The following is a 21,585-nucleotide window of genomic DNA, read 5'->3' on the forward strand; positions in this document are numbered from 1 at the left end:
TATATGGCAAAAACCAAGAAGGCAAGAAAGATAAGCAATGCAGCGTCAGCACTCAAAGCCACTTCTGTCTGTCAAACAGGAAGAATCCGTTGCAAAACTGAGCCACTCTTTTAGCAGCTTCCTGAAGTGAGGATGTTAAAAATAAATCTGAGTCCAAGGAAGGTGTGGAATCTAACAAATCCTACCCCAACCATCTTCTGGGCTGGGACGTACAGGGCTACGTCCTCGGGTAGGGATGAACCAAACTGCAGCCCAGTGCCAAGCCTTCTCGATGACCTAAGCAATCACAGACCTTGAGCTGGGCTAAATGATGGTAAGCTTACACTAGTCGTAGTACCTTCTAAGGTGCCTGGCAGATCACGAAAGCCCTTTTCTGGAGAAAAGTATCTAACCCAGGCCTCCGAATTATTCTTTCAAATATTTTCTCAAACATAACATCAAACGCTAACCAGAAACACACACAGAGATAAGACATCATGAGTGAGAAACAGGCACAAGTGTGAGTGACGAACAGCCGCAAGGACTTCAGACACTGGCATTATCAGACATATAGATAAAGGTAACAATGCCTACCCTAGTTAGACAACTAAAAAACAAGCTTGAAAACAGGGAATAAGAAACTAAAAAGTGACACAGACTTAAAAAAGACTTTCTAGAAATGAAATATACAATTACGGAAATTAAGAACTCATTTTGCAGCAGATTATTCATAGATGAACAGAGTAGTAAACTAGAAAACATTTCCAAAGAAATCACGCAGAATGTGATGGAAATGGGACTTCCCTGGTGGTCCAGTGGCTAAGACTCTGAGCTCCCAGTGCAGGGGGCCCAGGTTCGATCCCTGGTCAGGGAGCTAGATCCCACATGCTACAACTAAGACCCAGAGCAGCCAAATAAATAAATAAAATTTAAAAAAAAAAAAGAAAAGAATGTGATGGAAAGAGAGACAGATGAAAAATGCAGAAAGTGTAAGAGACAGACAAGGTATAGAATGTTAACTAGAGTTCCATAAAGAGAAAGCAGCATACACAATATCTGAAGAAATATCAGCTTAAATTTTTACAGAGTGGATGAAGGACAACCAATGCACACACTCAAGATGTCCACAAATCTGAAGAATGATAAATTTTAAAAATCCATGCTTGGATACATTATAGAAAACTGAAAAACCAAAAACCCCACAAACAAAAGAACAAACAAAAACTCAAAGCAAAAGAAAACTTCAAAAGTAAACAGAGGAAAAAACAAAACTAGATTATCTTCAAAGGAGTTAGACTGAGATCTGACTCCTCTCTAGAAGACAAAGGCAAAGTAATGATGACCTTCCACTAAATGAAATCCTATATCCAGTGCCAACCTACTTCAACCATTCTATCTAATCTTCAACCATTCTTCGTAAAGAAAAAGATTTTCAGACAAAACAAAATTTGCACTAAAGAAAATTCTAAAGGGGAAAATAGTCACAGACAGAGGATCAGAAATACAAGTTGTAAATACACTGGTAAATTGAAATTAATCCTGACCACATTTAAATAAGAGGAAAGAAAAAAATCAGAGATACAGCACGACAAAAAGAAAGTCACAGGTAATTTTGCCACTGCTAACACAAACTATAGGTCTTACCACAAGCAGGCACTGCTGTAAGCTCGTCACATGTTTTAACTCATTTAATCCTTACAACATGGGAAGCAGGTGGTAGATTAGCCTGATATTAAGGAAGGGGTGACTGAGGCAAATAGACAGTTAAAATCTGGCATATCCGAACAGACTGTGGAGGGCTCGAGAGAACTGTCAGGCTTCACTTTTGGACCTGAACAGTGGTAATACAACTATGTGCTTTATAATTATTATACTATATGCTTACTTCATGCACTTTTCATACTACTGTTATATTTCACAATGATAAATGAACAAAAGTAAATGTGGCTAAACAGTGACTGAAGAAGAAAACGGAAGCAGAAAAATAAAAACATGATTCATGTCTACATATTTCAGTGTGATTCAACTGTACATTATTATTAATAAGCTTTGAACTTGAAGAATCAATGGCTTTGAGTGTTACCTGTATTATGCACTGGAATAGGTACAACTATTTACAAGTAAACGAAAATCAAGTGACAATTTCCTATGCTATCTCTCAACTTTTTAGAACCTTTTTTTTTTTTAAATCATCATGGTATATTCTAGTCCATGAAAAACAGGTAAAAATTTTCCTGCAAAGCAATTTATTTACAAAAGCTCACCTGATTTCTCAGATAAAGGGAAAAGCCTGGCCAAAAAGAGTTGAATTCGTCCACAGAAGACTGTATTCTGGGATTTTGATAATCTTCGTAGGAGATCTAACAACAAATGGAAACAAAGGTTACACAGCAGAGATCATTCTATATTTATTACAATATACCCAAGTGTCTTAACCAGTTCAAAAGTATTTTCCTAAAGCAGTAGTTCTCAAAATGGGGGTAGAAACTATTTTTTGTCACAAAAAAAAGGACTAGAAAATTAAAAATAAAATGAGTTTAACATGGACAAGATAAACTTAACTCAACTTTTTGGTTTTTATTAAGTTTATACCTAGAACAGGAATAGATAAATTTAAAGCAAATGATCAGTTTTAATAAATCAGATTGCTATTTTAAAATGAAGATACAATCTACTTAAAAAAAATTTTATCTCTTGTGTTTAATTCAACCACCTGGTTTCCTGGCCATATTTCCTTCTTAAAAACCAATCATTTACTGCTCACTTACCATTGCACATACGCAGTAAATAATTTTTCCCAGCAGAATAGAATGTATTCTGAAATCAAGACAGAAATTATTATTATTGTTCTGAAGTTGTTGCACATTCTTCAATAGTAAGTCACAGGAAGTAAGATTTTAAAGAACACTAATATGTGCTGAATCTACTATGCTGCTTTCAATTCTTCCAAGCAAATAACATTTTTAATGAAATATTTTCAAATATATAACAAAGACGATTCTAAGTAACTTTTAAAACATGTAAAAGTGTGTGGTTTCCAGGTAACTGTTTCTACTCAAATTTTGTACTGTCATTTTTATCCCCATGTGACTCTTACTTGGCTTTTCCAAGAGAGCAGAACACATAATTCTCATAAAGGTAAACTTTTTAGCAATCAGCAAAGGCAGAAATAAAAGCCACAAACAAAACAAACTACCCTCAGAACTCTGGATCTATAGAAAGCTAAAGACAGCAGAAAAAGAAACTAAGGCACTTACTGATTTCCAGGTAGCAACATTTCTTTCCACAAAAGTGAATATTGTGTCACACTGATCCAAAGGAAGACAGTCCAAAACATCTCCCAACAATACAAAAGGTGTAGATGCCGTACAAATACCTTCAAGTGGAGCACAAGCCAATTTAAAAGTTTACAATACGGCTGAGTGAAAGAGCTCATGCAAAAAATTCTGAAGATGATCTTAAAGGTACACTTTGTCCATCCTAACAAGGCTGTGAAAAGCAAGAAACAGAAGCAACCTAAAAGTCCCCAAGGAAGATACACTTAAGTGTATTTACGTTTCGGTACATGTCATCCTTGATAACCCTTCTAGAGCACTTAGTGTATGTCAGGCACACCAACTGCTTCACATACACTCACACACGTGTAATCCTCATAACCCTATGAGGGAGAGAGCATCATCTCCAGTTTACAGAACGGGAAAACTGAGACACAGAGAAGTTAAATAAGTTGCCCGAGATCACAGAGCCAGTAAGCAGCAGAGCTGGGATACGAACCCAGGCAGTCTGGCTGCACAGTCTGTTTTCTTCACCACTAAGCTATTCAAAAGAATATAATGCAGCCAATTAAAAACGACGGTTATGATTGACTATAATAACTTGGAAAATGCTTATGATTTAATGTCAAGTGAAAAAGGCAGGGTTCAAAACTGTATGGGTATTATGGTTATAACAATAAAATCTATTTAAAAGACTAGAGAAGCTAAAATCATATACCAAAATAAATAGTAGTTTTTTGAAGTAGCAGAACTGGAACTAGTATTTTCCCATTTCCAAATGTTCTGTAATAATGCTAAATTTAAATTGTCTTTGTCATTTGAAAAGATCTAGTTCAAAAAAGATCACAAAAAGGTTTGATACTAATTTCAGTTCTTACTATACTTTTAAAATATACTGTTGTTTCAAAGAAAAAATTGGTAAAATAAAAAGCTATGTCTAAATTCAATCTTACTAAAGCAATAAACTAAAGACTTTAAGGTCATCTAGGCTAGTTAAAAATGCTTTTATTTCCCTACTCATTCTTCCTTCTATTTTTCGGTAATAGATACTAATACTTGTTACGGGTTTAGGAAAAGTAGCCACTTCAGCATGATATGTAAAAAAAGTATCTAGGGGCATTATTAGCCCCTAATACTGCATTAACACAGTAGTTCAGAAACAGGAAGTAGTATTTCCAGCTCTGCACTGCACTGGAAAGATCACAGCTGGAATGTAATATGAGGGATACTGCCTAGAACTAGTGAGGCATAAAGCAGCAAAGTTCAACTCAATGCAAAGGAAATCTGATCATCAGAACCAGCTAAGAGAAATCAAACGGTGAGCTTCAGTTACTGAGGGGAGACAGGACAGGCCAGAGACAAGACTGAACCAGATGACCTCCAAAGTCCTTCAACACTTAGATTTGTGATACTTTGTGTTCTGTTTATCCAAGAGATTAGAGAGACATACTCCCTGCCCTTAGCTGAAGTATAATTTGGAAAAATCACACACATTTAATTACAGAACTTAAGAAAATTACCTAGATTCCACTCTCAAAGATTCAGTAAAACTGAGTGAAAGCCTGGCAATTAATTTGAAAATGGAGCTTCACTGGTGATTCTGATGAGCTGGGTTATCACACGATTCCCCAAAACTATCACAACCCATGTCCCAGCCTCTATGCTGCCCTCTGAGCTTCATCTTAACCTTGGCCACAGATACCCCTCCTGAGTTCCCAAACACCTTGCTATGTTCAAGCCTGCATGGGTTTGTTTACGATGTTTTCTGCCTAAATAGGCTTCTTCCTCTCTATCACATGGTAAATTCCTACTCAGTCTTTCAAAGCATATAGTACATACTGCATCTAAAAAACTCTTCTGGTACTTCTGTGTAGACTACCACATCTCTGCTTCTGAAAGCCACTGCACATAAATTATAGTACTTATCATATCCAAACTGTTTATTATTATTATGTAGACTATGAGCTTTTTAAAGGTAGGCATTTTTGAAGGTTTTCACCAGTGGAGAGTCTGACACAACAGAAGCTCAATAAGTATCTGCCAAGTTGAGTTTAACAAAGCATGTTTATGGACAATTAGAAAATCTGTCACATAATAAACAATAATATTGGTTTCAAGAAGAAATTTTTCCCATCAAATTAAAATAAAAAGGTATTTAAATTTTTATTCATGGCTTAACTGAGTTCTTAAGTCCCTATCTTTCCCAAATAAAGTAAAAGTTTTAAACACAGACTTTGTATAACTTCAAGCATTTGCCAACAAACGTCTGTCTAGTCAAAGCTATGGTTTTTTCAGTAGTCATGTATGGATGTGAGAGTCCATAAAGAAAGCTGAACACTGAAGAACTGATGCTTTTGAACTGTGGTGTTGGAGAAGACTCTTGAGAGTCCGTTGGACTGTAAGGAGATCCAACCAGTCCATCCTAAAGGAAATCAGTCCTGAACATTCATTGGAAGGACTGATGCTGAAGCTGAAGCTCCAGTACTTTGGCCACCTCATGTGAAGAACTGAGCCATTGGAAAAGACCCTGATGGTGGGCAAGATTGAGGGCAGAAGGAGAACGGGATACCAGAGGATGAGATGGTAGGATGGCATCACTGACTCGATGAACATGAGTTTGCGCAAGCTCCAGGAGTTGGCAATGGACAGGGAGGCCTGGTGTGCTGCAGTCCATAGGGTCGCAAAGAGTAGGACACTGAGTGACTGGACTGAACTGACTGAAGCGTTAAAAACATTACCAGTTTACAAGAGTAATCATATCAGGATAATCAATGAAGTGGATGTTGCAAACTGTTTGACAGGAACTGGCAAGGAACACTCCATTGCAGTACTCGTTCGAATATGCTTAATAAATGAATGATGAATAAGCATTTCATACAAGTTTAACCCCTAAAGCCAAAATTTATGAACTACTTAAGTTCACAAAATTGCTTGCAGCTACACTGGAAGATCACTTTCACCTTGTGTGTTTCAGTTTTTTGGTAGGAATAAGTATCAAAATAATATATGTGAATAGTGCTTTACAGATTAAAAGGCACTTTTCACATAAATTATATGACTAAATCAAAGGAATATTTTAACAATACTAATGAAAAAAGAGTACTGATGAGCTACTTTTTCATTGCTTCTTTATGAAAATATTCAGTGAGCTACTAACTGTGTATTAGTCACTGTGTACTTACTACATGCCTTTTTAAAAGTCTGCTGAAACTACCTGCTACTACTCCTGGCCCATCTAACCAACCTCTACCGAGTTTTCCTGCCAGCAGTTTCTCCCCATCCCACGTCTTTCTCACAGGTACTCTTTAGCACAGCATACAAAGCCCTTTACAAATGATCCTAACTTACGCTCCTTTCCTCATGGTTCTCATCATCCTCTCACCATCCTGCTCCAGCTTTTTTACAGCCCTTACACCCCAGCTCCTATGTTACAGTTTTCTTTCTAGCCCATCCTGGTCCCTTCAGACTCTGAAGTTTAAAGAATCACTTCAACTATACTTCATTCCCACTTCAATTACCCCCAATAAGACATTTACATGTGTTTCCTCCATGAACCACTAGGTTCCTTATAGGTAGGGAATATGTTTTATTCACCAGTGAATCTCCAAGTCCTAGCTCAGTACCAGGCACATAGTAGATGCTCAATGTATAGGCACTGGATGAATGAAGTAAGTGGCAAACAAAGATATGTCAAAGTGTACACTGTATACTAGTGACAAGAAATAACCGTGAGCTAATTTCAGTGGGACTTCTCGGCAATGGGGGTTGGTAGGCAGAATTTGAAAAATGAACAAAATCAACTAGGTAGAGAGGTATGGGGAGAATACATTTTCAATAAAGCATGTCAAGTCTAGGATTATTTTAAAACCAAACCAAACCAAACCATACTTACCTTCAGTTACTCCCCCAATAGCAAGAGAAATAATAGCTAAAACGTTTTCACATGATGAATGATTTATCTACCAACAAAGGAGAAAACAACTTAATTTAGGAACCAGAATTTAGACTAATTTGATAATAAGAAAAACATACCCTCTGACATTAAATTGATTATCACAAACATTGGATAAGGATATTTCTCACAGAGGATAAAATTACTAAGAATATTTTTTAAGTGAATGATAAGAGCCCTAACTGTAGAAGTATATTAAATAAATAAGCAGCAGGTGATTCACTTAAAATCCAAGAGTCTTGGGAAGATGGTCATATTAGCATGATTAAGCCTGTAAGCTAATCAAGTACAGATGCACTGAGGCCAATAAGTCACTCAAAGGCACCAGACAAAAGACTGGGCCAGGGGGATTAACTATACTAGTGCATCAATATGTTTGGGAAGGGTTTATTAATAATAGAAGAGAGATGATGCTTAGGTGTGATAATATCATAAAACCCAGCATTTATTGAGTGTTTATTAAGTGTCGTTTTATGCAACCCTGTAAAAATGGTGTTTCCTCTCTTACAAATGAAATTGAGGCTCAAAAAAGCAAGGTAACCTTGCCCAATGTCTGACAACAGGTGACTAGGTCTGAAGAAGAAGACAAAATGAATACAGAACTGTCCTAAAGAATGGGACACTGTTTTATGGCCACTGGAAAAGAATCTAGCTTCTTGGGATCCAAGCTTTGCTAAACGAAGAATAAACTGTTGGAAGTTTTCCTTTCGAGTGCTCCACTAATGGTACACAAAGTCAGATTTTTCACGTTTAAATTTCTGTACTGAAGTTGGATAGGCTCTTGTTATCTATTACTAACTGAGAAGGAGGATGCTGATAAGGAAAATGAGGGCCTGGAATCCGTGCCAAACATCCTTGGACTAGACTTCTCATCCACTCCAGGATGTGTCGCTGTTTATACAGCAAAGACAGGGCCCATCTTCAAGTTCTAGTTCTTGTTCAGGAAGTCCTCGTGTCAACTTTTCTTATACATATTCAATGGCAGAGGGCTCTGCTAATATATTAAACCAAACTCTTAAATTGCACCTATGCTATCAAAACCCTTATTCATTATGTAACTCCTACGCTAACTATGACCAAGTTAGGTTTCACAGACTAAGCAGTTCACTCCAGGAAAAAATAGTCATGGTTAAATATCTATTCTAAGAATAAAAGCAAATTAAAAAACAATATTTACTAATCTTCCAGCAAAATTTTAACAATAAATAAAGGAAAAACATACTTACAATTTCTTCTTCTAGAACACCTCTAAAAGCCTGGTCAAGGGTACATTTTTTTTCATTTTCACTATTAAAAACAAAAAACACCTGCATTTTTAAAACAGCTCAGGGTAAGTATAAAGATTTCAATGAGCCCATGTCATGGATATTAATACCTTACCTTCCAGGTAACTGGCTAAAGGTATTCAACAAGGGCTTGATATTTTTGCTGTTCAGGGCCTCTCTCGTAGATTTCTAGAAGAAAAAAAAAAAAGCACATAAGTTGAAGGAATTTTTGTTCACTGAGAAACATACCACTCATTAATTGTATGTCTAACTAAAAAATGTTTATACCTGAGAAAAATTACCTGTCAGTCAGTTCAGCAGTAATTCTCATTCAAATGCTACTTTCTCATCACTTGAAGCTTGTTGAGAGCTTCCAAGCTCAGTTTTCTCATTCCAGGTTTCCCGGCTTACTTTTCCTTTAAATATGCTATTCATTCTGCTTTAAAAAATATCTCTTAAGTGGCCCCTTATTTATAGGTTTTGTTTCACAGCTTCCTCTAAAGGTCCTTAATAATGTTATCCCACTCAATCTATCCAACCTTACTTCCCAGTAACCCCAAACATATACTCTCCCCTAGGCTGTAGCCTTTTTCCCATCATTTTCTATCAAGTTCACTCTAGTGTATCCATGCACATTGTTTTTCCCACACGCTCACGCAAATTCTATCCATTCTTCAAGACTCAACAGAAGTCCCACCTCCTCTAGGTAGCTTGCACAGCACAGTCCCTGACATCAAGTAAACACTGATGTCTTAAAGTACTAAACCTGCTGACTGTCACAAAGTAGTCGTAACTGAAGAAGAAAAATACTGCCAAGTCATTCACTCTGTGAAAATTCACATACACTTGGAAAATCCTCTTGTTACCTCCCAGAAGTTACATTTATACTGGAAACGGTCCATTCCTGACTCTGTGAGTAGGCTGTGTAATCTTGGTGCGTGCAAGCTCAGTGGTGTCCGACTTTTCGTGACCCCATGGACTGTACCCCGCCAGGCTCCTCTGTCCATGGGATCCTCCTGGCAAGAATACTGGAGCAGGTTGCCATTCCCTTTTCCAGGGGATCTTCCCCACCCAGGCAATGAACCCACATCTCCTTTGCCTCCTGCACTGGCAGTTGGGAAGTTCGTAATCTAGAACATACCCCTTTGTCTCTGTGCTTCATTTTCCTCACCAGTTACATATATGGGTTGTTGTAGATCCTTATTACCACCAGCAGCAGTGGCATCACCTGAGAACTTGTTAGAAATGCAGAATCTCAGGCCCCATTCCTACGGAACCAGAATCTCATTTAACAAGATCCCCAGGTGATCCCAACCCATGCTCAATCTTAAGAAGCACCGGGCTAGATGATCTCCTATCAAATGGTCCCTTCCAGGACTGATATGACCTTGGACACACCTAACAGTTTCTCCTCGCAGAATTACAGAAAACTAGGATGAACACAGTCAAACGACTTAGAACAGGGTTCTTCATTTGCTGATGGGCAACATAAAAAGATTACTGAGTCTGAAGTCAGAGAAAACAGTGAAGCAAATAATTTAACTTTTATGTTTTCAAACTATGGTGCTGGAGAAGACTCCTGAGAGCCCCTTGGACTGCAAGGAGATTAAAGCCGTCAACCCTAAAGGAAATCAACCCTAAATATTCTTTGAAAGGACTGATGCTGAAGCTCCAAACTTTGGCCACCTGATGCGAAAAGCCGACTCACTGGAAAAGACGCTGATGCTGGGAAAGACTGAAGGCAAGAGAAGGGGGTGGCAGAGGATGAGATGGTTGGGTGGCATCACCGACTCAATGGACATGAATTTGAGCAATCTCCGGGACATGGTGAAGGACAGGGAAGACTGGCATGCTGCAGTCCATGAGGTTGCAAAGGGTCGGACACGACTTAGCGACTGAACAACAACATAAGCGGGGGCTGGGGGGCGGGCTGTCTCAGTTTCTATCTCATCTACTGTGGATAATTAAACACCCTACTTCACAGAGCTATTCTGAGTTAAATAAGCTAAGATCAAAACGCTCTGTAAAGTGTTTCCCCAAATGCTTAAATTACTGTTCCGCAAGGCGGAAGAATAAAATGACAGCTGACAACCCTTCCCAAGCTGATCAGTTTGCCTCGCCCCACTTAGGACCGTCCTTATCGATCTCTAAGAGTGAGATACAAAGGGTTAAAGGGTGATGAATGAGCGGCGAGAAGAGCCACCTGGCAGTTAGAAGGCGGGGCGGGAGCCTGTTCTCTGGACTAAAACCATTCTCGCCTTCCCTCTAGAGAAGCCCCCTGCCAGTTCTGGAAACACCCGCCTGGCTAAGCGAGCACCGCAGAGAAGCAGGAACCAAAAGGAGGTAGTCTGCGGGTGAGCCCTCCACGGAGGGCGGAGGGTTCCGGGACTCGCCAGCGGAAAGGAGGCGGCGGACCGCAGAGGACTCTTGGAAGAGGCAGGTAAAGCGCCTTTGCCGCCTCCCCAGCCCACGACAGGGCCGGGAACCCGTCGCCGCGGCGCAACGCCTCTGTCCCCGCTTTACCCCAGCGCAAAATTCAAGTAATTTCAGGGACAGGAGAGCAACAAATAGCGTTGGTCCGGGGCCGCGCCCACCGGTCCGCAACTCACCGTAAACCGCGTCCGCGCTTCGGGCAAACTGAAGAGCGGCGGCGTCGGAGACATCTTCTTGGCTGCGCGTGCCCGCCACTTCGTCGCGGCGCCCGCGGATGACGTCAGGCCGGGAGCAACGAGAGTGCCGGCTCCGTGCGCGGCTAGAGCGGCTTGTGGGCGCAGGGGCGGGTCTGGTGGCGTTTGGGAGCTTCCCTGGTGACGGAGGTCGGGAGGGTGTTGGGAGCTAGGGTTAGCCACTCAACGCCCGATCCGCGTTCGTGGTAACAACCCGTGGGGTGACTGCAGACGCGCGGCCTCGCCCTGTACACGCTGTGGGTTACAAGCCGGGACGCGCGGGCTCTTGGCGGGGGTTTTCCTGGTTTGGGAAGTCGGGTGAATGGCGGCTGGTTACGGCTCGATGGGCCGCAAGGGAAGGTAGTCGTTGTCTGAGAATCCAAGTCAGGCGGCTTATCCGGGAGCTCCGGGCTGGGGAGGTGACGGCAGTGGCCGTCAGATCAAAGTCCTTCTTCCCGCAGGAGTGGTCCCAGCTCCGGATTCGCGCATCTGCCTTGCAGGTCGCGGGCCCTGTAGCTCAGGTGGGGTTCCATCTTCTGAGAAATAAAAATAATGCTTGTATCCCTGGGCTGTTGAGGAGCGTAAATGAAGTCGTGAAAGCAAGCGTGGCTTGTGTAGCAACGTAATGTGTGGGGATTCGTTCATTTTGCTGGCAGATAGAGCGCTCTACTGTAACAAGGAAGATTGTGGAGGAACGCAGTACTCGCCGCTGATTGGATAGTCGGTGGCGCCAAGTCCCAGGGTTAAGGCACCTGTTGCAAGACCTAGTCTTCTGCCCACTTTCCTCCCTCGTCTCCATTCACTTGGCCAATGAGAAGCCAAGGGGCAGTCGTCTTTCCATTGGCATTATGCGGTGGGGGAAGAAGCACTGACCCAAACACTTGCTACCAGCTCTTACCCACCTGCACGTGTTCCTAAGTGAAAGCCTGGCGTGCTTTACCTGGTTCCCTTCGTGGATATCCAGCGAGAGTACAGGATGCTAACAAAAATATAACTTTGCATAATCTTGTACCTAAGTGGGAATTGTTAACAGTGATGGCTACCTGGAGCGTTGCAGGTTTTTTCAGAATCAATAGAATCGTTCAGGTTTGATTGTACAACGTACATTGCCAAATTGCTCAGATCAACTGGTATTAACTGATTTAAGAGCTGGTGTAATCGGATTGTTATCATATTATGGATGATTGTTCAGTTCATTCGCTCAGTCGTGTCCAACTCTTTGCGACCCTATGAATCCCAGCAGCCAGGCCTCCCTGTCCATCACCAACTCCCGGAGTTTACCCAAACTCATGTACATGGAGTCGGTGATGCCATCCAGCCATCTCATCCTCTGTTGTCGCCTTTTCCTCCTGCCTCCAATCCCTCCCAGCATCAGGGTCTTTTTCAATGAGTCAACTCTTCGCATGAGGTGGCCAAAGTATTGGAGTTTCAGCTTCAGCATCATTCCTTCCAATGAACACCCAGAACTGATCTCCTTTAGAATGGACTGGTTGGATCTCCTTGCAGTCCAAGGGACTCTCAAGAGTCTTCTCCAACACCACACTTCAAAAGCATCAATTCTTTGGTGCTCAGCTTTCTTCACAGTCCAACTCTTACATCCATACGTGACCACTGGAAAAAATATAGCCTTAACTAGACGGACCTTTGTTGGCAAAGTAATGTCTCTGCTTTTTAATATGCTGTCTAGGTTGGTCATAACTTTCCTTCCAAAGAGTAAGTATCTTTTAATTTCATGGCTGCAATCACCATCTGCAGTGATTTTGGAGCCCAAAAAAATAAAGTCTGACACTGTTTCCACTGTTTCCCCATCTATTTGCCATGAAATGATGGGACCAGATGCCATGATCTTCGTTTTCTGAATGTTGAGCTTTAAGCCAACTTTTTCACTCTCCTCTTTCACTTTCATCAAGAGGCTTTTTAGTTCCTCTTCACTTTCTGCCATAAGGGTGGTATCATCTGCATATCTGAGGTTATTGATATTTCTCCCAGCAATCTTGATTCCAGCTCGTGCTTCTTCCAGCCCAGCGTTTCTCATGATGTACTCTGCATATAAGTTAAATAAGCAGGGTGACAATATACAGCCTTGACATGCTCCTTTTCTGATTTGGAACCAGTCTTTTGTTCCATGTCCAGTTCTAACTGTTGCTTCCTGACCTGCATATAGGTTTCTCAAGAGGCAGGTCAGGTGGTCTGGTATTCCCATCTCTTTCAGAATTTTCCACAGTTTATTGTGATCCACACAGTCAAAGGCTTTGGCATAGTCAATAAAGCAGAAATAGATCTTTTTCTGGAATGCTCTTGCTTTTTCGATGATCCAGTGGATGTTGGCAATTTGATCTCTGGTTCCTCTGCCTTTTCTAAATCCAGCTTGAACATCTGGAAGTTCACAGTTCATGTATTGCTGAAGCCTGGCTTGGAGAATTTTGAGCATTACTTTACTAGCGTGTGAGATGAGTGCAATTGTGCGGTAGTTTGAGCATTCTTTGGCATTGCCTTTCTTTGGGATTGGAATGAAAACTGACCTTTTCCCAGTCTTGTGGCCACTGCTGAGTTTTCCAAATTTGCTGGCATACTGAGTGCAGCACTTTCACAGCATCATCTTTCAGGATTTGAAATAGCTCAACTGGAGTTCTATCACCTCCACTAACTTTGTGCATAGTGATGCTTCCTAAGGCCCACTTGACTTCACATTCCCGGATGTCTGGCTCTAGGTGAGTGATCACACCATCGTGATTATCTGGGTCATGACGATCTTTTTTGTACAGTTCTTCTGTGTATTCTTGCCACCTCTTCTTAATATCTTCTATTCTGTTAGGTCCATACCATTTCTGTCCTTTATCGTGCCCGTCTTTGCATGAAATGTTCCCTTGGTATCTCTAATTTTCTTGAAGAGATCTCTAGTCTTTCCCATTCTGCTGTTTTCCTCTATTTCTTTGCATTGATCGCTGAGGAAGGCTTTCTTATCTCTCCTTGCAAAGTAAATAAAATTTACACAAGAGGTAAATTATATATATATATATATATATATAACAAAAATCCAAACGGGAGAAGAGCTTGAGTTTGTTGATACATCCATCAAAGTCTAGAATTTAAATTAGCCAAAAACTTAGAATTGTGGGTTTTTTTAAATCCCATATTTGCTGTGCACCTGTGCTCTCTATAGGCAGTGGACAGGATTTCTTGAATGAATAGTAACTATACGTTTGAATGAACAAAATGATTTAGATTAATTGCTGTTTTGAGGAGCTGGCAATAAGACAAGGAATTAGGCAATGCAATTTTAAAAGATACTCATCAAAAATCACTACCAGAGAAATGTTTTGAGCATTTAGATGGTAAGAATGCCTTATAATTCCCAAGCACTTAACGTGTAAGTCATTTGGTCCTCTAAATGATATTTTAAGGTGAGTAACACAGCTATTATGCTCATTTTACACATGAGGAAGCAAACTCAAAGAGATAGGGTTCCTGATAGAGGTAATTGGCCAAATGAGACTACCCATGGGTTTTGATTAGGATTTTTGAGTTCTTTATACTGTTACAGTGTCTGTAAGTAATAGTCGAGTTTAATCGAGTACCTCCTATGAGCCAGACACTTTTCTTGTATTATTCCTCCTCCTTAGCCTGACATTGTACATAACAGGCTTGTCTGTCCTGGGTCATATGTCTAGAGAAAGCTGTTTGGAATTTGAACCGCTAACTTTAATCCCAAAGCTTGCATTTTTCTTGAATCTTAACCCATAAATCTTTACAAAGCTATGGACCTAGTTAATGTCTCATAAATTATTCCTTATAATTAGAGAAGGGTGAGGATCATATTGTCATTTATAGCATAGATTTTCTACGTATGTAATAATACCATTCCAAAGGCAGACATCCAATAATGCATAAACTCTTTAACTGGGCACCTCTTTTTCCTCCTATGTTAGTGCACAATTGTATAAACAGTTAGTACATAACTGTATAAAACTTCAAATAGCCAAAGCAGTCTTGAGAAAGGATAAAATGGAAAGTATCACTTCCTGATTTTAAAAAAAAATTACAAACTACAGTAATCAAAATAATATGGTGCTGGCATAAGAACAGATGTGTAGACCAATGGAACAGAATGGAGAGCCCCCAAATAAATATATGGTCATATATTTTATATTTATATACGGCCAACATATCTTCAATAAGAGTGCTCAGAACACACAATGGGAATAGGATAGTCTCTTCAATAAATGATGTTGGGAGGACTTCTTTGGTGGTCCAGTGGTTAAGACTGCACACTTCCAATGCAGGAGATGCAGGTTTGATTCCTGGGTGGGAAACTAGGATCCCTTTTGCCACATGGTGTAGTGAAAAAAAAAAAAGGCATTGGGGATACTGGACATCCACGTGCAGAGGAATGAAATCAAACGTTTACCTCACACTATACACTTTTAACGAAGAAGGCAATGGCAACCCACTCCAGTACTCATGCCTGGCAAATCCCATGGATGGAGGAGCCTAGTAGGATGCAGTCCATGCTGTCACGAAGAGTCGGATACAACTGAGCGACTTCACTTTCACTTTTCACTTTCATGCATCGGAGAAGGAAATGGCAACCCACTCCAGTGTTCTTGCCTGGAGAATCCCAGGGATGGTGGAGCCTGGTGGGCTGCCGTCTATGGGGTCGCACAGAGTCAGACACGACTGAAGTGACTTAGCAGCAGCAGCAGCAGCATACACTTTTAAAAACCAACTCAAGTTAAAATGGCAGAAGACATAAACAGGAAATTCATACAGAGGGGAAATATGGAAAGATGCTTAGCTTCCTGAGCAATCAGGGAAATGCATAAAATTATACTGTGTATTGTTTTCTCATCTATGAGATTGGCATGAGCTTATAAGTTTAATGCATGTTGGTGAGGAGGTTGGGCACCTGTACTCAGCTGATGGAATCTGTTGCAACCATTTTGGAAATGATTTGGCATTTTAGTAAGGTTGAAGATGTAATACTCTTCAATCCCATAATTCTACTCTAGGTATAAACACAAAAGGATTTTTTATACGTGCATACAAAGAGACATGTGCACGTATTTTATTTTGGTACTGCTGGTAATGCCACAGAATTGGAAACATGAAGTGTCAATCAATGAATTGCTGAATAAATTTTAAAATATTCATTTGCTGAGTTTTTAAGGCAGAGAAAATGAAAGAGCTAAATGTATTTGTTGCAGTGTGAATAAATCTCTTTTGTTGAAGTGATCATGTTTTACTTATTGAACCCAGGTCTCCTTCATTGTTCAGTTGAGTTGCTCAGTTGTGTCCGACTCTTTGTGACCCCATGAACCTCAGCATGCCTGGCCTCCCTGTCCATCACCAACTCCCGGAGTCCACCCAAACCCATGTCCATTGCGTCAGTGATGCCATCCAACCATCTTATCCTCTGTTGTCCCCCTTCTGTCCTCAATCTTTCCCAGCATCAGGGTCTTTTCAAATGAGTCAGCTCTTCGCATCAGGTGGCCAAAGTATTGGAGATTCAGCTTCGACATCAGTCCTTCCAATGAACACCCAGGACTGATCTCCTTTAGGATGGACTGGTTAGATCTCCTTGCAGTCCAAGGGACTCTCAAGAGTCTTCTCCAACACCACAGTTCGAAAGCATCAATTCTTCAGTGCTCAGCCTTCTTTATAGTCCAACTCTCACATCCATACATGACTACTGGAAAACTATCGCCTTGACTAGACAGACCTTTGTTGACAAGATAATGTCTGCTTTTAAATATGCTGTCTGGGTTGGTCATAACTTTCCTTCCAAGGAGTAAGCGTCTTTTAATTTCATGGCTGCAATCACTATCTGCCGTGATTTTGGAGCCCCTAAAAATAAAATCTGATACTGTTTCCCCTGTTTCCCCATCTATTTGCCATGAAGTGATGGGACCAGATGGCATGATCTTGGTTTTCTGAATGTTGAGCTTTAAGTCAACTTTTTCATTCTCCTCTTTCACTTTCATTAAGAGGCTCTTTAGTTCTTCATTTTCTGACATAAGGGTGGTGTCATTTGCATATCTGAGTTATTGCTATTTCTCCCAGCAATCTTGATTCCAGCTCGTGCTTCTTCCAGCCCAGTGTTTTTCATGATGTACTCTGCATAGAAATTAAATAAGCAGGGTGACAATATACAGCCTTGACATACTCCTTTTCCTATTTGGAACCAGTCTGTCGTTCCATGTCCAGTTCTAACTGTTGTTTCCTGACCTGTATATAGGTTTCTTAAGAGGCAGGTCAGGTGGTCTGGTATTCCCATCTCTTTAAGAATTTTCCAGTTTATTGTGATCCACACGGTCAAAGGCTTTAGCATAGTCAATAAAGCATATTTCTGCTTTATGTTTTTCTGGGACTCTGTTGCTTTTTTGATGATCCAGTGGATGTTGGCAATTTGATCTCTGGTTCCTCTGCCTTTTCTAAAACCAGCTTGAACATCTGGACATTCAAGGTTCACATATTACTGAAGCCTGGCTTGGATAATTTTAAACATCACTTTACTAGCGTGTGAGATGAGTGCAATTGTGCGGTAGTTTGAGCATTCTTTGGCATTGCCTTTCTTTGGGATTGGAATGAAAACTGACGTTTTCCAGTCCTGTGGCCGCTGCTGAGTTTTCCAAATTTGCTGGCATATTGAGTGCAGCACTTTCACAGCATCATCTTTCAGGATTTGAAATAGCTCAACTGGAATTCCATCACCTCTGCTAGCTTTGTGCATAATGATTCTTCCTAAGGCCTACTTGACTTCTCATTCCAGGATGTCTGGCTCTAGGTGAGTGATCACACCATCATGATTATCTAGGTCATGAAGATCTTTTTTGTACAATTCTGTATATTCTTGCCACCGCTTCTTAATATCTTCTGCTTCTTTTAGGTCCATACTGCTTCTGTCCTTTATCGTGCCCATTTTTGCATGAAATGTTTCCTTGGTATCTCTAATTTTCTTGAAGAGATCTCTTTCCCATTCTATTCTTTTCCTCTGTTTCTTTGCACTGATCACTGAGGAAGGTTTTTTTTATCTCTCCTCTTTTTTTATCTCTTTGGAACTCTGTATTCAGATAGGTATATCTTTTCTTTTCTCCTTTGCCTATCACTTCTCTTCTTTTCTCAGCTATTTGTAAGGCCTCCTTAGACAACCGTTTTGCCTTTTTGTATTTCTTTTCCTTGGGTATGGTTTTGATCACCACTTCATGTACAATGTCACGAACCTCCGTCCATAGTCACTCTGCTGATCAGATCTAATCCCCTGAATCTATGTCACTTGTACGGTAAGGGTTTTGATTTAGTCATCCTAAAGGGCCTAGTGGTTTTCCCTACTTTCTTCAGTTTAAGTCTGTGTTTTGCAATAAGGAGTTAATGATCTGAGCCACTGTCAGCTCTTGGTTTTGTTTTTACTGACTGTTTATAGCTTCTCCATCTGTGACTGCAAAGAATATAATCAATCTGGTTTCAGTATTGGCCATCTCATGATGTCCATGTATCCAGTCATCGCTTGTTTTGTTGGAAGAGGGTGTTTTCTATGACCAGTGGACTCTTGGCAAAACTCTCTTATCTATGATAACACAAATTATCTTAAATTCCTTTGGAATGATACCCTCTTTGAAGTAACTGGTTCTTACCACAAGAGGTCAGCATTTGCACGGAAATATCTCCTCTAAAAGGGAAGAGACAGAAGAGAAATTTTTGTATTTAGATTTATTTCTATCTGAAGTGCATTCTGGTACTGATCTTTAACTTCTTTGGTCAATGCAAATTGTAAGTCAGTTATTACTACAGAAAAAATGGTACGTATGTACGTTTTATGCTGTGTTAGAACACTTCCTTTTCCTTAATTTTGAGCAACTTGACAGCTCCATCCAGGCTGCAGGAGTCAGGAAGACTCAGCTGGACTTTGTTGGTGTTTTTTCTCTTAAGGAGTTCCTCTAATAGCTGTGTATGTCAATTTCAAAAAGAAATGAAAAAGACCTACATCAAGGGGAATTACTAAGTCATGACTATTTCATGAGGTTTTGTGACCTTCACTGTAGCATGTGCTATTTTTATTCATAACTCTTGGAGGAAAATGAAGCACTTTGCCCTTGGGGCTAGGCTGGTTCTGGTTAGACTTTCCACTACAATCTTTCTTTGCCCAACTCTGGCTTCCTTCCTCCCACTTTGTAAATGGAAAGTAGGGAAGAGTTTCCTGTTTTGAAGTTAGCACCGGACCCACACTAAATCCTCAGCAGTTGATGGCAGTGAAGCGGAGACTGGGAGTCGAAGATAGTATTTGTATTCAAACATGTCCCACAGTGATTAGCACACTGCCTTTTACTTGAGTGTCTGCCTTAATGAAAACAGAAATCTGATCAGTCCAGTCCTTCAGTGGCTCCAAATAGCTTTCAAGACCTCATTGGATTAAGCGCCACATTCAAAACTATTCATAGTATGTCCATGCCCAACCCATCAGCTTCATATATTGATATATTCATATTTGGGCTTCCCTGGTGGCTCAGTGGTCAGAATCTGCCTGCCAACCCAGGAGATGCATGTTCAATCCTGGGTCAGGAAGATTCCCTGGAGGAAGAAATGGCTACCCACTCCTGTATTTTTGCCTAGAGAATCCCGTGGACAGAGGAACCTGGTGGGCTACAGTCCATGGGGTTGCAAAGAGTCAGACACCACTGAGAGACTGAGCACACACATATTTATGTTCATAATAAGTTACCATATGCTAAGCATACATTGGTTTCTTTTGCCGTCATTTTTTTATGCTTTATGTACATGAGCTCATTGATTCCTTATTTTTTAAGAAATCTACACAAATGAGAAAACCAAGACTCAGAGAATTTCAAGAATTCTTTACAGGAGTAGAATTTGAGTTTGAGTGTATTTGACTCCAGAGGCATAATTATACGTTGTTTTTCTTTTGTTTTGCCTCACCTTCTAACCACATACTTTGCAGCCAGACTAAGCTACTCTCAGTTCCTTTTGTGTCTAATAACTTGCATACATTTTTGCCTCTTCCGGGATGCCTCTCTCTCCTGCTCTAACTGATCTGACCCTTCTTGTGTTGGATTCAGTGATTAGTCATCACTACTGTGGCTGACCCTTCCTGATGTGTCTGACTGTATTCATGGCCCCCACTCTGAGTCACCGAGTAGTTTTTCTCAACGTGTATGTGTGAGAGGATTTGGGAGGTGACTGCTAATGAATGTCATGCCGCAAGAACCATTGCTCTGGTCCTGCAGAAAAGAATGTGTGGAAATCCATTTTTAGCCTGAACCCCAACAATGAAGTGTGTTCAAAATAGGGAATAAAATAAGCCCATCTCCTTTGACCCTGGGATATAATCACTAGGAGAGTACTGACTGAGCAGTAACTGAGGTTTCAAGAGGGAGCGCCCCAGATGGAGCTGCAGGACTAAGAGAGTAGAAAAATATTACCCGGGTGAACAAATAAAATGGGCGGCTGTATTGAAGGTTAGATCTGAAATGAACTCTGAGCCTTTGCAAATATAGGAACCAAAAAGGCTTTCAAAGTGAAGGAAAACAACTCCCGCCTGAACTGTAGGAAGGACTTGGGTGCTCAGAATGGGCAAACCAGGAGAAGCAATGCTCCTTCCTTAAAATCCTTTCCATCAGGTAGCTTACTGCTATTCTGAGCCTGCTATGTGGAAACCTCAAGGGATTGTATCTCCAACATTCCTTTTCTTTCATCTTCATTTCTTTCTCAAAAACAGGGAGCTAGACTTTCACATACATTTGTAATATGAGCATTGCCTTTCCTATTTTGCAGGGGCTTCTTCCTCTTTTTTTTTTTTTTATTATTGCATCTTGATCAGTATTCTAGCTGATGAGACTCTGGAAATGTCCAGGCAAATTATGATTCCATTTTCTTAAAAGGGAGGAATTCTTTAAAGACATGACCTTGTTAGTTTTGCATTTCAAGTAATTCCTTTCACTCAATTTGAAAATATTATGAGACAGGGAAGGGAATTTGTATTTACTGGGGATATGCTAAGTGTTAGACAAGTCTGTCACATGCATTATCTCAATTCCCAGCACAGTGACTGTGATGTGTTAGTTTTGTGCCCATTTCACAGAGGGGGAGGTAGGGACCAGCAAAGACTGAATAAACTGGTGGTTAAGTGGGGAGGCTGCGATGTGAATAGCATCAAGCCTGATTCTGCTACAAGATTTCCCAAATTTAAATGAATAAACCCCTTTTTAAAAAAGGATAACATTTCCACAGATCCCTTGTGATGATTAAAATTATTTCATGTCTCTTAAGTGAACAAACATAAAACTAAATATAAACATCTCATGTATATGACGTTTATGTAACTACAGGACTAAAAGCAAATATATGAATTAAATAGCAGCAAAACTTCCAAATGACATTAATAAGAGACAACTGAGATCAGAGTAATAATAACTATAAACGTACTGAGAGCTTAC

The 21,585-nt window shown here is 40.4% G+C and overlaps 1 protein-coding gene across 1 annotated transcript in view; it reads right to left on the reverse strand.

The window, feature by feature from the left end:
- Positions 1 to 11,186, reverse strand: part of THOC1 (THO complex 1) — a 37,768-nt gene extending 26,582 nt beyond the window's left edge. Inside the window, exons 1-7 of the mRNA XM_018039482.1 lie at positions 11,081 to 11,186; positions 8,587 to 8,660; positions 8,433 to 8,493; positions 7,147 to 7,213; positions 3,237 to 3,355; positions 2,748 to 2,796; positions 2,244 to 2,339 (exon numbers count right to left, since the gene is read on the reverse strand). Coding sequence (XP_017894971.1) covers positions 2,244 to 2,339; positions 2,748 to 2,796; positions 3,237 to 3,355; positions 7,147 to 7,213; positions 8,433 to 8,493; positions 8,587 to 8,660; positions 11,081 to 11,134 — 520 coding nt within the window. The 5' untranslated portion in view covers positions 11,135 to 11,186. The remainder of the gene's footprint in view (positions 1 to 2,243; positions 2,340 to 2,747; positions 2,797 to 3,236; positions 3,356 to 7,146; positions 7,214 to 8,432; positions 8,494 to 8,586; positions 8,661 to 11,080) is intronic.

This window comes from Capra hircus, chromosome 24, assembly GCF_001704415.2.
Source record: "Capra hircus breed San Clemente chromosome 24, ASM170441v1, whole genome shotgun sequence".
NCBI lineage: Eukaryota > Metazoa > Chordata > Mammalia > Artiodactyla > Bovidae > Capra > Capra hircus.